Here is a 15,524-nt window from a genome sequence, read left to right as displayed (position 1 = left end):
TTTGACAGCATGTCCACTTCTAGTTAACCCTTGGCTCCTATGGTGTAGCCCTTCAGGGTCCCAACTCAACATGAGACATGCTCACCAGGGGTTCCCTTTATGTGGGCCAAAGGCTCTACCCTCTGCCTCTGTTATTCCCCCTACCTTATCAAAAAGGGCTGTATTGCTGTTCAGCAGCTAACTCCAGCACTGGCTAACATCTCCAGAAAATCAGTGACCCTTTTTCCCCTTAGCCTCCATATACTGGGGCCTTTTTCTCTGGGCCTCAGTTCTTCTAGATCTTGTAAGTTCTCTGATGCATTCAAGCAAAAAAATAATTAAATATTTTGTTGAGCTTTCTGGTAGTCTCCAGTGGTAGGCATGATTCAAGTTACCTAATCTGCCACTGCCAGAAGTAGAAATTCCAGATTTTATCTGTATTTTCACCAATTTCATTGCTCATCATTGTTGCTTGCATCCACTGTTTCCTTCTGGGTTCAATTTCCTTCCATCTCAAGTATTGTACATTCTCCTTCATACTCTTCCCACACACTTCTGTGACTAACTTTATTAGTCTTTGCTTGAAACAAACAAACAAACAAACAAACAAACTCCTTTATTTCACCTTTATTCCTGAATGAGAGTTGAACTGGGTATAAAACTCTCAGGTGACAGTTATTTTCACTTGGCTCCATGAAGATCCCATTCCACTATTTTCTGATCTCTCCTGCTAGCATTAAAAAGTTTGCTGCCAACATAATGGATCTCCCTTTGGATGTCATCATCATGTCTTTTTTGCTGATATTAAGATGTTTCTCTCTGTTTTTTAAGTGTTCCAGTTTCACTACAATGGGTCTAAAAATAACTTATTTATCCTATTTGGGCTCATGGTGCTAATGAATATGAGTATTTATGTGCGTTATCAATTCTAGAAAATCCTCAGCCATTCCATATTTGAATATTGCTTGTACACTATTCTTTGTATTTGGACTTCTCATTTAACTGTTATCTCAACTTATCTTTCCTATTTTCCATCTCTTTCTCTGTGCTACACTCTGCGTGATTTATTTAGATCTATTCTTCTGTTTATCACTTCTCTCTTAAACTAACACTATTGGCATATGTTTAATCTGGTTGTTGAGCTTTAAATTTTGCTGATAACAGTTTCCATTTATTGAAGCTATGTTATCTTTCCCTATGAGAACTTCTCATGGCCTGGGCTGCTGGGGCACTCCCTGGGGTGCTCCTTTGGTATCATTAGTACAGAATTCATTTTTAAATTATTTTCTCAGCTTGTGGGCCCCAGATCATGGATGGGATGTGTGTATTTAAAAAAATCCTAAGCATGATCCATGGTTTAGAATTGCCACGAGAGATTCCTCAGCTCCCAATTCAGAACCCAGGTAGATAGCTAACGTTCTTGTAATTTCTCTGTGCTGATAGGCAGATATTTTCTAGTCCAGTCTTTTCATTGAGGACACAACCTCTTTGAAGGTTCCAGAGCCTAGTCCATACCTTAAGGACTCATTTTCTGTCCTCAGTGGGTGCTAAAACCCAAACTCACACATTACCAAAACCAAAGCTTCAGCTCATATCTTTATCATTCTAATTTTCAGAGTTTTCTTTTAATTTCTGGAGATATCCTTTTCTTTTCTGAGAGCCCAATGATGCATTTAAAATGATTTGTTATATTTTCCCAGCATGTGAAGGGGTTTGGAGGAGGAAGGCTTTTAAGTTGCCTAATCTACTGTATTGCCAGAAACAAAAATCCCATGGCACTATTTTTAAACCCTCTGTCAATGAAACAAGTATGTAATATTAGTAAATTACTTTGGGTTTTCCAGTGTAACAAACAAAGATACATCCTTAGTCGCCTAAAAATATACAGGTATACATGTAGATCTATATATCTAGATAGAGATACAGATGTAGATGTCTATTTACCAACCTACCTAGCTAGCTATAGAGAGATTAATTATAAGGAACTGGCTAACACAATTACGGTGGCTGACAAGTCTCAAGATCTGCAGATTTTTCTGTTCTGTTTGAGTCTTCAACTGATTAGATGGAGCCCACACACATTAGGCAGGGCAACTGCTTTACTCAGTCTACTGATTTAGATGGTAATCTCATCCAGAAATATCCCCCACAAACACACTCAGAATAATGTTTAACCAAATGTCTGGGCACCCTGAGGCCTAGTCAAATTGACACATAAAATTAAACATCACAATGAGTAAACTCTGGTTTTATTTTTAATTAATCTCATTTTTTTCTAAGACCCAAATCAAGTTTGCCTTTGAAACCTAACACCTCATACCTGTCACTCCACAACTGAGCTCTGTGGTAAATAAGTTAGCTTTCTGCACATGGACCTAACATACACATAATTCTACAAGTCCCTTTATGGATTTAATTTCTCCCTCTTCCAAAGGATGAGTTCAAATCTCTGGAAGTACTGCGGAAGAAAACTGTCACCTGCAAACATATTCACCATCTGTTTCTGCAAAACGTCTGGCTTACACAGTCCTCTGTCTTTGTATTATGAACACGTGGGCAACGATATCTGCTCGCAGCATGTGAATCCCCCATAGTCCTGGCTGAGGGACATAACTTGGGACAAAATAAATTTTACCCTCAAGTTTCTCAAAACATAGATTGTACTAACAAGTTTTCTACCATAACTCTGCATCTCATTCATAACAAACTTTTACCAAACTATACTTAGATTAACATTACCCTCCTTTGCTCCTCTTCAGCATCAGCAAAGAGTTTGCGAATGTTAGCCTCTGATTCGCCCACGTATTTGTTGAGAATCTCTGGCCCGTTGACCACCTTGGGCTCTCTCGCATTCAGCATCTTGCCGATTTGCCGAGCCAAGAGAGTCTTACCACAACCCGGAGGGCCGTATAACAGGATGCCTTTAACATGTTTGCAACCTAAAACGGAAAAGGAAACAGTCTTATATCAACTAACTAAAATCCAAGTAAGACATCTAAAGGAAAGTTTTCTTTCTTCTTCGTATGCACATTATGATAAATACAGTGATTCCATTAACTTACATTAATATCCAGGTGTCATGAATAGAACAAGAATGAACAAGTGAAGCTCTTTTTTAAAAAAAATTCAGAAACAATTCCCACACCAGTACCAATATTTGAGAGCAAAAGCTGCTGATTAAAGGTCTTTGGAAAAGTATATTTGAACTACCATTTAGAAAAAATACTTTTAACTCTGTCTCTTTGAACTAAATACCTAATTAGGAACTATTACTTATTTTTCATTATTCTTTACTTTTAAAGTCAGAGGAGAAAAAGAGTTCTGTTTTTTGGTAAATTTAACCTAAGACAAATCTATTATGACTCAGTACTCAGTAGGCTATGGAAACTCTATCTTAGTCATGAGAATCACAGGCCTACCCATCACACAAACATTTAATGAAAGACAGTTGGACGGTATAGAGCAATCCACAGGATCCAGATGGATATTACAACCTGTGGATAAAGTTAAATGTCCTACTCCATGTGACTAACGCCAAGTGAGACACACGCTTCCTCAGAGCCACCCAGATGAAGTTCCAGAAGAAACTTCTTTTCTAGACAAGATTGCTTAATGCCTTAAAGATATCATTAATAGCAAAGTAGCAAGACTAATGATCTAGATGTCCCAGGAATTCTTTAGCCAACTCTATACGAGCATTTTCTCCATTTCTTAAGATTAGGATGACCTGTGGTTTCTGTTTACTCACTCTAGGAATTCCCACTTTTCTTAGTTTCACAATGCAGATGCATGACTTTTTTAACGACTTTTTTATTTCTCCTATACCAAAAAACACCACACTGTGAAATAATGAATTATTAGATTTCAGTGTTATACTCAAAACTACAAGTGAAAAAGAAATCTCTGGAAATGGAATATAAATTGTATGTTTTCATAAAAAAACAGTGTGTTCTCACTTGGAATGAAAGCCTTAAAAGTTACATCTTTAAGAAAAAATTATAACAATACATTTAAAAACTCACGTAAAAGAAATCACAAGATACAACCAACTCTACTAGAAATTTTAGATTCTGAGGAGGAAGACTCTTTGGGTTGCCAGTAAGGGTATTGCTTCCATCATCATGTCAAAAAGAACTCCGTTTTAAATCACTGAAAGCAATGAGACCTGTGCTTACGGTAAACCTTGTAGAGACTAGGGGAACTTAGTGGAAACCCTTGAAGGCTCAGTCTTAACCCTTCACAGCAAATTGCTGTGCTAAGAACCATGGTACAATAAAATGTCTTTGCCCCTGGCCCACCCTTCGAGCATGAGTGATAGGGAGACGAAGGGAAAAGCCTTGAACTCTCTAGAGGTCTATCCCAAGTGCTGCCAACATCCGAGTCACTGGGGTACATTGATGAGGACCTTGGAACCTGCCTGCTAATCTTCCCCTCCAAGCCAACAGCTACCATCATGATTTGAAACTATTCCTATATATAAACCACCTGCAGAGGTAGGTGATGATGGTTATGAAACAGGTACAAGGAGAGGGGAGCCAGAAAGAAGAAAATGATTTGCTGAGTACCTATAAACTACCAGGCCTTAGTCTCCTCTCCAGTTTAACTTTCTCCAAGTTTATTAACTTCTTCCTAACCACAGTTCCTTCTACATTAAGCCATACTTTCTTTCGAGGACTCTCAACTCATTGGCAATTTCATATTCCTGGAGTACCCATCCCATAAACCCTGTATACAATATGGCTTTATTGTACCTACGCACTGGTCACAGAACACAGCCAGAGAAAACTACACCACTGTGCTGTAGTCCTCACAGTTTCATGCAGTCCACAGTCAGTTCTACTCTCACTGCTTCCTCAATACCGTATGCTATCCTTTATTTATTTCTGTTAGTTATCTCCCATTCCCCTTAGTAATTATCCAGGTATTCACTGTTCTTCTCAAGTCCTATTCTTAAAGATGACCTACATTCCTACTTCACAATTTTTAAATAAATACTATGGTCTTACTTTAGCTCCCTGATTCTGTATCTACAAATTTATCTGCAGACACATCCATTCTCAACAACAACACTGGTTCTCAAAGGACGAGTTTCCTTCCTCTTCTCCAAGGTTTAAATTGCAATCTTTTATGTACAGGCCTTCTTCTTCTCCATTAGACTGTGAACTATTCAAGGGCAGTTACTGTCTCCTCAATCCTAAATTGCAACTATGTAGCATAATGCCTAGCATTTCATATATACTCAATAAATGGCTGAATAAATAAATTGTGGATTCCTTTCCTAAAAAGCTCAAAGAAAAATAAGGAAGAGAAGACCATTTTTAAAATTTTATTTAAAGCTCTTAATTTATAGAACGGTTTTTACTTTCATAGCCAAACTAATTTAAATACCTAAAAAACACATTTGCAGTGAATGGGACTTGGCAAATTTAGCCAAGCAAACCACATAACATATAAATACTAGACTCTTCACTCTGTTTTTATATGTGGAAAATGCTCGATTAAATTGACTTAGGTCTTGTAAAATAACTCAACAATTCACAAAATATTATCTTTAAGCTTGAGAGATAAAATGCATTTCCATGGAACTTACTATATAATAAAGAGATCTCTCAAATGACAGAATCTATTCAGTGTAACATCAGTAGAAATACCGCAGAAGCTCTAGTGTGCATTAGAACTATAATACTTTTAGGATTTTAAGAAAGCACATCAAAAATATACACTGACATGTAAAGATTTTCAAAATCCACTTCCACAAAGGAAGCAGTTACTTGAATAAGCAGTGGAAATGAGACTTTGTTATTACTTATTATTATAGCCTATTCTGACTTATTAAATAAGCATTGGTCTCTAATTTTAAGTGAGTCATAAAAACTTCTCATAAGTGATTCCATTCAACAAAAGTGTATTAAGCTCCTGTTTGGGCTAAGCATGAAACTAGGTGTTAGGGATACAAACATGAAAAAGGCCATCCCTACCTGCAGGGCATTCCTGGTTTGTAGGAAAGACAGAAATAAAAATAGGTTATCTACAATATAATATGACATTATCAGAGATATGGCTGAAAAGTTTCTGGAACCTAGCCAAGAGAGACTTGATTCTGTCAAGGTGATGGCAGAAAATTAGGGATGGACATAGGGGAAGAGGAAACATTCAGCCTGGGCCTTGAAGGGTAGTAGGAGGTTCATGGTTGGGCAATGGAGAAGAGATGGAACCCTGCAGAGATTGGAATGATCAAATGCACAGAGGTATGGATGTAGGAAGCTGTCCTCTCAAAACAGCCAGCAGTAACCTGTTGTGGCTCAGCCTTGGAGGTGAGGACAGGGGAGTGCCTGGAGATGAGTCCGACAGGTTTCCAACTACGAAAGACCTTGACACTATGCCCAGGGGTTTTTAATAAGTTTTGTAAAAACCCTGAGGTTTTTAATCAAGGAAGTGCACAATAAGATATGTGTTTAAAAATCAAGTCTGGATTTTTAAGCGGCCTATCAAGATGGCAGCATAGGCAGACACGCCTCTTTACATGACCACATCAAAATTACAACTAAAATATAGAACAACTATCACTTGAAAACATCAGAAATTGAATTGAATGGAAGTCTGACAACTATGGAATTAAAGGAAGCCACATCCATCCTGCCCCCACACAGCTGATCCTCCATGGAGGGTGGAGGGTGGTGGTAAGCAGTCACAGCCACTCCTTGCAGCTGACTGGCCTGGGTAAATCCTTCTCGTTGACCTGCCAACAGCAACCAAGGCTCAACTACAGGAGGAGGTGTACTCAGCCCACAGGAAGGATTCACCTCAAATACCCAGCTTGGGTGGTAGGGGAGGCTATGCCACTGGACCCTACAGGACATCTACTACATTAGGTCACACTACCAAGACACAGAGTCAAAGTATCTGTACCTAATACATAGAAACAAACACAGGGAGGCTATCAAAATGAGGAGATAAAGAAACATGGCCCAAACGAAAGAACAGATCAAAACTCCAGAAAAAGAGCTAAATGATATTGAGATAAGCAATCTATCAAATGCAGAGTTAAAATATTGGTTAAAAGGATGTCTGAGGAACTTCGTGAGGACCTCAACAGCATATAAAAGATTCAGTCAGAAATGAATGATTCACTAATTGAAATAAAGAACAATGCCCAGGGAAACAGTATAGTGGATCAAACTGAGAATCAAATCAATGATTTGGAACACAAGGAACCAAAAACCAACCATGCAGAACAACAAGAAGAAAAAAGAATGCAAAAAATGAAGAGAAGTATAAGCAGCCTCTGGGACAACCTCAAGAGGTCCAACATTTGCATCATAGGGATGCCAGAAGAAGAGAAAGAGCAAGACACTGGAAATCTATTTGGAAAAAATAATGAAAGAAAACCAAATTCCCTAATTTGGTGAAGGAAACAGACACACAAGTCCAGGAAGCACAGAGAGTCCCAAACAAGATGGACCCAAAGAGGACCACACCAAGACACATCAATAATTAAAATGCCAAGGGTTAAAGATAAAGAGAGAATCTTACAAGCAGCAAGAGAAAAGCAGAGTTACCTACAAAGGAGTTCCCATAAGACTGTCAGTGGATTTCTCAAAAGAAACTTTGCAGGCAAGAAGGGACCAGCAAGAAATAATTCAAAATGATGAAAAGCAAGGACCTACAACAAAGATTACTCTATCTAGCAAAGCTATCATTTAGAATGGAAGGGCAGATAAAGTGCTTCTCAGACAAGATAAACCTAAAAGAATTTATTATCACCAAGCCATTACTACATGAAATGTTAAAGGGACTTATTTAAGAAAAAGAAGGTCAAAACTATGAACATCAAAATGACAACAAACTTACAACTATCAACAACTAAATCTAAAAAATAAAAACCAAACCAAACCACCAGAAAAGGAATGGAATCATACCTATGGGTTATCAGTTGGGAGGGGGAAGGGGGAGAAAGAGAGAAATGGTGCAGGAATCAAGAAGCATAATTGGGAGGAACAAAATAGCATAATGTTAAGAATAGTATATGAAAGGGAGAAGCCAAGGAACGTACACGCACGACCCATGGGCATGAACTAAAGGGGGGGCTGCTGCAGAAAAGGCGGGTACCAGGCCTAAGAGGGCAAAGGGAAAAAATAATTGGGACAACTGTAACAGCATAATCAATACAATATACTTAAAACAAACACACTAAGTCTGGTTGTAGGGTAGAGGAAGGACTAGCAAACAAGAGTCCAGTTGAAGAAACGTTCTAAACCTATTTCTGGGGACACTGCCCCACTGGCTGGCTCTGGATTTTCACCAATTAAGCTTTTCATATTCCTCCAAGTCCTTTGGAAACATGAACAAATGGGACCAAAGGGCTCAGGATGACACCCCCATACTGATGCCCCTGCTGATGCCCCAGCTTTCTCCTGAGCTTCTCCAGAACATTCAAGTGCGGCTCTGATGTTGTGGAGCCTCTGATCCCTGGCTGCTGGACTGCCCGATTACCAAGCTGTACTGATTGCTATTACTTTTTCCTCCCCTTTAGGTCTTGCATGCCCCCTCAGCTACTTAGAGATCAGTTCCCTGGGCTAGGGAACTAAATAGTAAAGAGCAGGCAAAGCAAAAGGAGAAATCAGTGAAACTGGCTTGTTTAAATTTTCATATTCTCTCATTCTATCTCTCACCTTCTTTCCCATGGAATTATCTATAGTACCTCCCCAGAAAAGTGCACAGGTACAAAAAATATGCACACAATTTTGAGGGGATTCTTAGGTCCCCTGAGGTCTATTCATGGAATCCTAATTAAAAACTCTTAAATGTACTAACGAAATAATTCAGACAAGAGACTAGGAATGGAAAGACGCAAGAGTCATAGGCAATAGCAGTCGGAAAAGAAAGGAAGGTGTGCGAGATACGCCTCAGAACTGAGACACCTAACGAGAATGAGAGAAAGAGGAGTCTGAGACGACCTTGTGGCATGTAGTCGGGGCACCTGAGTGAAATGAGGGTAACCTCAGAAGAGCACCAAGAAGGTAGCAAGAGGAGGGCAAAGGAAATAACAGATTTATTTTTTGCTATAAGGAATTTGAGATTCAGGCAGTATTGTCCATTAAAAATACAAGATGAAAACTCAGAAAAGATATTAGAACTACTGGCTCAATACTTTTGAATGCCTACTCTGCGCTCATGAAAAGGCACGAAACGTGTTAAGCAGAGGAATGTGACAACAGGGACACACGCTGCGGAGACAGAGGATGTGGCCTGGAAAACGTACACTACATTTAAACATCAGGAAGTTCATGCTAATCTGGGCCACAGGGCCTCAGGTGGGGTCAGGTCATTTCAGGAGGAGGTATGAGAAAGAAGCCAAGTAGCACACACAGGAACAGAGACCACACTTTCAGGAACTCCGGCAAACGAGAGCAGGGACTCAGGGAGACAGAGTACGAGGAAATCTCTTCTGAGACAAGCTGCGTAAACTGGAGAAGAAGAAGTAAGCTGAGGTTATGTCTGTGGGGTTCTGTTTACTATGTGAAGTAGGGACTTAGGTCATCCGTGAAATGAGGGATGAGAAGATGATACCAGGAAACACGGAGAAGGTTTGGAAAGGACGTGGGGAACGGGGAGGCTGTGTAAGGACATGTGCCTGAGCAGCCAGGTGCCGTTGGGTAAGTGAACTCGCACATGAAGTGCATTCAGGTCACTGAGGGACTCTCCTCTTTGTTGTAATTATAGAAGCAACCTGCACTGTTAGGTGAGGTATGGATTCCTACTCAGCTCTACAAATACGTATTTCATCAAAGCTGGCCTAAGAATCTTGACTTTTTTGGTTTTAACCATCTCATCTCCTTTTCTCAAAGCTGAATCTTAAAGTTTAGCGACATGAGGTAAAACAACAATATTAATTTAATTTGAAATCACCATTTTTAGCGCTCAATTCTATTATCTAATTATCTCGTTCAAAGTGTGAGGTCATCACTATCACATGATTTGTTCCCAGAATTTTTCCTCCATTTCCCACAAAGTTTGGGGCTTTCACCTTCATTTCTAAGTCATTTGCATCTTTTCTCCTTCCTCTATAGTTTAGGTAAGTAGAAACCATTATGGGCTAATAGTATAATAAAAAATAGTTACAATGTATTTCTTCTTTAATTTCCTGTGTTCAATTACTTATTTGCTTGTTTTACTACTGCTCCTGTTAACCATCTTCTTAAAAATACCTAATTTTATTTGAATGAGGTACAAACATATTAACAACTCTTGGTTATAACAACATAAAGGAAGGTGGCCCTGACTGGTGTGGCTCAGTGGGGTGGGTTTGGCCCCCAAAGCCAAGGGTTGCTGGTTTGATTCCCAAACAGGGTACATGCCTAGGTTATGGGTTTGGGCCCTGGTTGGGGTGAATACCAACTGATGTTTCTGTCCCTCTCTTCCCCTCTAAAAATAAATAAAATCTTAAAAAAAAAAGGAAGATGGTAGTGAAAAGCATAATTTAAAATGACCAAAAACAGATATATATATATACAGTTTTGGAACTTGAGTTGCTAATCATATTTGAATATAGGAGTAAATGAAGTTCCAGAGTACCATATTACTTCATTCATTCAACAATTGCTATATTCAGTGGTGGGAAGATGATTGCTTCTATTTTCTTTTAAAATTTTTTTTCATTTTTTAAAAGTTTTTACTTATTTATTTTTAGACAGAAGGGAGAGGAGGGAGAAAGAGAGGGAGAGAAACATCAATGTGTGGTTGCCTCTTGCACACCCCCTACTGGGGACCTGGCTCACAACCCAGGTATGTGCCTGACTGGGAATAGAACTGGCCATCCTTTAATTCGCAGGTTGGCACTCAAACCACTGAGCCACGCTGGCCAGGGATGCTTCTATTTTCTTAGTGAAGTAAACATTCTAGGCTATTGGCTGCTGGTGAAGATGGAAGAAGGGAAGAGGCGGTGTCAGAGTTTGAAGAGAATTGGAGAAGCAGTCATCTCGAGAGTAGGAGAGTAAATGGGCTAGACTAGGGAAATATAGAAGAAACACCAGGAACTACTGCTTCCAAGACATACTGAAGGCCTCTTGAGGTTTGGTTCTTAAATTTAAAGTGAGATCAGACAGCATGATTTTGTGTTTTTCTTAAGCAGTATTTAATAATCTGGGTACAGATACAGAGTAGGCAAGTAGCTGAGAAACACGTGGGGCTTTGACACACATAGAAGATGAGGGCCAAGGCCATTAAAGGTGTAGGTAAGGAATATAAACACGATACGCCATGGAACCTCAGCTGGGTGAAGAGGAAAGAGGACAACGAGGCAGGGAAGTAGCAGAGTAAACTAACTGGAGGGTCCAATGGGATCAAACTTGCTAGAGCTTGCATGGAGGAAGGCTGGATGTAAGCAAGGGGCAAATGGGAGGTGGCTAGAGAGCAGGATGCTTACAACTGAGATCCCAGAAGTGGTTATTAGTAATGGCAAAGGCTGCATATGACCGAATGGTGGGTGGCTGAGAAGGAGTGAAGGAAATGAAGTCAGTAACTGTAAATGTGGATTATTGAACAAATTACCAACAAGGACACCAAAGTTGCCAACAACATACAGATAAATATATCACACAGGGGAGATAACAGTTAGGAAAAGCAAGTAAGCCAGACAGCTTCTTATCCGGCTCTGTTGTTCCTCCCTCTCTAGCAGAGCTCCTCTTGTTCTCTCTCATTTTGTTCTCCAAATGTTACTGACAATGAAAAGTATTAATGTTTACTAATATATCCAAAAGTAGTAGCTATCACTAAAGGTAAAAATAATGTAAAATGCCAAAGAAATATGCAAATGGTAATGCCATTATTTACTAAAGATTTAAGTTAATGAGACACTGGAATCTCACAATAAGACTACATTCTATAAGAATTTAAAATAAGGCCTGTATCTGTATTCTGGACTCCTGTCATAAAGCATATTTAACAATTCCCTCAGATAGGAACCACAAAGCTGCATTTTAATTATGGTTCACAATAGATATTTGTGTCAAAAGGATGAAAGTACCATTTGTGGTCAGGTGCCAGAGGGGGAGGATTGACTGGATTAAATGCATTAGGAAATAAATCAAGTAAAAAATCTCTAGAGGACATTAAAAATTACTAATAGCCTCACTTTTCTGACCAGTGGTTCTCAGATTGGATATCACAAACTAGCAAAAGAACTTACAAAACAAAAAAAACAAATGCAACCTAGGTAGAAGTGCTGTCACTGAGTTGCTCAGTTTTTATTTTGCAAGGTAAAGATTTCTTAAATAAACAACAACAACAAAAATCAAATCTAGCCCTGGCTGGTGTGGCTCAGTGGATTGAGCACTGGCCTGCAGGCCAAAAGGTTGCCGGTTCAATTCCCAGTCAGGGCACATGCCTGGGTTGCGGGCCAGGCCCCCAGTGCCAGGGGCATGTGAAAGGCAACCACACGATGTTTCTCTCCCTCTCTTTCTTTCCCCTGTCTAAAAATAAATTTAAAAACATTTTTAAAAATCAAATCTAAACATTATGCACATAAAGCACTCAGCATTCTTCCTGGCATCTGGTACAAGCTAATATATACTGGCTCTTAAGTAACAGTAGCTTATTTTTTTATCATCTTGCTGTAGAGGAGTGATGAAATGGAGCCAGACTCCCAACCGTTATATGAAAATCAGAACTATTAAGTGACTGTAAACCTTGAAAATAAATACTATTTTGCTTACAGAATTTTTCTGAGAGTGACTGTTGTGGCCATCTAATACTTTATCTAATTCTTTTGTCACTTAAATATTGCCAACTATACTCATTCCACTGATGAACCTCTAGCTTCAAATTAAATTAGTAGAAAAGATGGACCACCTCATTTTCACAAAGACTTTGCTCGGTAAGCTGAAATTCTCCATGGCTTTACCCTCTCTCCTCCCAGTGGATTCCTATCAGACTCAATTCTGCCTGCCGCTCTCGTGCCTTAGGCATTCAATCCGTATTTATTTCTCAAGCTTTCAAAGCTCATTTAGGGTCAATATGTAGCTCATCCATAAAAACCAAGCTGCCATGACGATCAGTGACACATGTACTGTCCTTCCATCATCTTTGCCCCTGCCTGTTCTATTGCAATATGTAGGCTTCTTTTCCCAAGTTCTCCCTATCTCCAATTGCAATCAGTCTCAGAGTCCCTAACTGCCAGGTATTAGGTATTAGAAAGCTGCCACTCCCCTTAGGGAGCACACACCCTGCTCTGCTGGCACTCCCCTGGGATGGCTTGGTTCTACTGGGATAAACTGGGGCTATTCCTGGGTACGTTCGTCACCCAAAAGGGTATTTGCAATGCTAGATAACCAGAGCCCATCCTTGCCTCTTAGCTTGAGACAGATCAGTATAGCACGCCTTCTTATCGTACTGTCTAGCAATCACTGTCTCACTTGAATCAGCAATTCTCCCAACAATGTACAAAATATGGAATACTGTTTTGAGTCTCAGGTGTTGCTATCTAGTGATTATAATCATACAAATTTTGGTGGGGAGAACTTTAAGAGATTTTAAGGTGAGTGCTCCAAATAGCTTGAAATGATTTCCGATCTAAAAGTCTAAACAGAATAAGACCTTATCCAAATATAATAAGGTTTGTCCAGTCCCTCTGATGAAAGTGATACATTAAAACATTTATGTTATCTAGTACACTAATTGTAACCTCTTTTCTTAAAATAGCTCAATGAAAAATATTATATATAGCCTTAGTTCTGTAATAAAATGAATAAGCAGTAATCTTCATTATTCATAATCTTTCAAACACTACCCCCAAACTGACAAATTTGTATTTTGCTAAGGTCCACCTTAAAAAGCAGTGAAATTCTCTGTTTGCCTGAGATTTTATCAGAGGCAAGATACACTGAAGAAAAATTGTCAGTCAACTTTTAGGTATCCAAAGTGGAAAAAAAAATGACACCAAGCACCAATTTCATACAAGAGTGAGCAGAATGATAATAAATCACAAGTGATCTCAAATTAGCATCAGGATGAGGAGTGCCTAATTTCATTGTGTAGGCAACGAGACCTACAAAGAGGGACAGAAATGTGAAGTGGGTTCTGACCAATAATCAATGTGTAAAGGGGAATCCCAAACAGCTTCCAGTTCAAATGCAGACAGATTCACCGTGTCTGCCAAAGAGCAAGGCTATCGATAGGCAAGTCAGGACGTATTCTCAAGTCTTGCAAGCTTCTCTGCAGTTATGCAAATCAGATTTGAATGCCTATTTTTAAGTAGCGCATGCACTTATAGAAAATACAAGTACAAATTAATATTAATATTTAATCTTTCATTTTAAAGTTTGCCTAATTCCAATTTCTCCTAGAATCATGAGTATTTTCTTAGTTACCATTCAACTTACCATTTTACTAGCATGATATTATTTAAGAAACAGTTGTGAATTTTCCAGCCATGCAATAAAGGCTTGGAGCACAGCTTCCCTCAACTCGTAATACAGGGGAGCCTTTTGTTTGCTTGGTTGTTTGTTTGTTTGTTTCAAAGACTGTCAATCATCATCTAAAACAGGTTATTATACACATTTTATTGTTAACATCTGCATAGCTGTGCACTTACCAAATCTTTAAGAGAAGGAAATACTTAACTAAAAACACAACTTCTGACCCCATCTGAGCAGTGAGGTCTTTGATGACCCATTCTCTGGGCATCATTTTGTCTAGTACAGACTTGTGGTTGCCCCACCACTTTGAAAAGTACCGAGAGTGCTCTCAGTAGTGTTACAATGGAGTGGAAAAGGCCTGTGCCCCGAGCCCCGAGCCCCAAGCAACTGGGCAACATGTCTACCACCTGACTGGTCTATACCCAAATTAGTCAACGGAGATTATTAATAGAGATCTTCTCATTAGATAGTCTAGCACCAAAGATGGGGTACGTGTAGCAACTCTCCAAACTAATCTTTGCTGACACCCCCACCCTTTTACACTCCCTCGTAGGGTGTGGACAGGTATTTCGTGAATTCTTGATGACAAAGATCATGCTTCTATAGCAGGTCTTGCCTTGCTGCCACCTGGCAGCGTTATTCTCACTGGTTTCAGAATTTTACAACTGTTCCTTTTTCCCTCTATCCCTTAGCTTTAAGCTCGCTTTACTTGCTGTTCTATAAGGCCTCTGCTTCAGACTAACCAATAACTCATCTTTTCTAGCAGACAACTTATTATTCTCTCCTAATACCTGGAACCTCTCTACTCGCACTATCAGTTCACGTCCTTCTGTTCTTCTGAAATCACCTCCTTAATTAACGGCACCTAATTCTGATCACATCTGTTACTGCCACCTCGCTCTGATCACATCTTTGGGTTCTAGTCTTCAACACTTATGGTAGTTGTCAAACTTTAATGAGCACCAACATCCTATAGAGCTTGTTAAAATGCAGATTTCCAGGCTCCATTCCTAGAAATCTGAATTCATTCAGCCTAGAATGGAGCTAAGGAAGGAGCTTGGGAAGCTGAATAGTTATCCAGGCCCCCCAGGTGATTCTAATGCAGGCCAGAGGACACTCAGAAAAACAGTA

The 15,524-nt window shown here is 39.4% G+C and overlaps 1 protein-coding gene across 1 annotated transcript in view; it reads right to left on the bottom strand.

Annotated features, from left to right (window-relative positions):
* The window catches only part of NSF (N-ethylmaleimide sensitive factor, vesicle fusing ATPase), a 137,705-nt gene that overhangs the window by 64,715 nt on the left and 57,466 nt on the right, over positions 1–15,524 (bottom strand). The window contains 1 exon segment of the mRNA XM_036033577.1: positions 2,719–2,918. Coding sequence (XP_035889470.1) covers positions 2,719–2,918 — 200 coding nt within the window.

This window comes from Phyllostomus discolor, chromosome 8, assembly GCF_004126475.2.
Source record: "Phyllostomus discolor isolate MPI-MPIP mPhyDis1 chromosome 8, mPhyDis1.pri.v3, whole genome shotgun sequence".
NCBI classification, from domain to species: Eukaryota; Metazoa; Chordata; class Mammalia; order Chiroptera; family Phyllostomidae; genus Phyllostomus; species Phyllostomus discolor.
The sequence above is the reverse complement of the archived record's forward strand: the minus strand, read 5'-3'. Positions and strand labels throughout refer to the sequence as shown.